The sequence below is a fragment of the Sinocyclocheilus grahami genome, unplaced genomic scaffold (assembly GCF_001515645.1).
Source record: "Sinocyclocheilus grahami isolate Dianchi unplaced genomic scaffold, SAMN03320097.WGS_v1.1 scaffold16037.1, whole genome shotgun sequence".
Taxonomy (NCBI): domain Eukaryota; kingdom Metazoa; phylum Chordata; class Actinopteri; order Cypriniformes; family Cyprinidae; genus Sinocyclocheilus; species Sinocyclocheilus grahami.
In genome coordinates this window covers 4,303-5,057 of record NW_015515973.1, presented here as the reverse complement: position 1 = coordinate 5,057, position 755 = coordinate 4,303, and the positions used below count along the sequence as shown (strand labels likewise).

Sequence of the window (755 nt, the reverse complement as noted above, 5' to 3'; positions counted from 1 at the left end):
CTGCCAGGCAGCGTTCACCTCCTCCTGCTTCTTCAGGATGAGCTCAGCCTCAGGATGGTTCTCTTGGGTTAGCTTACCGGCTGCCTGGTTCACCTCATTCACACGCTCCTCGTGGGCTGCCAGGTCTGTCTGGAATTCTTCAAACTTCTTCTGCAGAACCTCCACATGCTCCAGGTCCTGGCCAAGCTCCTCTGAGGTGGCAATAGCTTCCTGCAATAAAATATTGCTATTGTGTCTTCAAATATATTGGATGAAATTATACTTCAGTATTGACCAAACATATATACAGTGTAATATATGATGTCTACTGTGGTTTCTCACCTTGTCACTGATCCAGTCCAGGGCATCCTCACACTCACGGAGGTACTGCACCAATTTCTGGGCCTGCAGGAGACGCAATCCCTTCTCTTTAGTCTTCTGCAGCAGCAGGTCCCACAGACGGTGAAGTTCCTCTAGACGGGTCTAAGTTTTAAGAGGGGACAAAGACAGACAATTAGGATCAAAACAAAACGTGATCAGAAACAAAAACAAAAATATTATTCAAGGACAGCTCAGATTAAATCAATTATTTTTTATTTTTTTTGAAAAACAAAGTCAGCTTGGACTGTAATAGAAAGACCGAATAAGGAACTTGAGGTAGAATGAAAAGGAACACAGCACTCAGTTCTTTTAAGGTACATGCACTGTAAAATGAACTACAACAAATGAAAATGTCACCGCACTCAAGTACCTACTGGAATAAAAGCGCCATAATT

At 42.9% G+C, this 755-nt stretch overlaps 1 protein-coding gene across 1 annotated transcript in view; it reads right to left on the bottom strand.

Moving 5' to 3' along the window:
* The window catches only part of LOC107579268 (spectrin alpha chain, non-erythrocytic 1-like), a gene marked incomplete at its 3' end in the record, with an annotated part of 24,026 nt that overhangs the window by 19,337 nt on the left and 3,934 nt on the right, over positions 1–755 (bottom strand). The window contains exons 3-4 of the mRNA XM_016265112.1: positions 322–462; positions 5–210 (exon numbers count right to left, since the gene is read on the bottom strand). Of these exons, the coding sequence (XP_016120598.1) occupies positions 5–210; positions 322–462 (347 nt within the window). The remainder of the gene's footprint in view (positions 1–4; positions 211–321; positions 463–755) is intronic.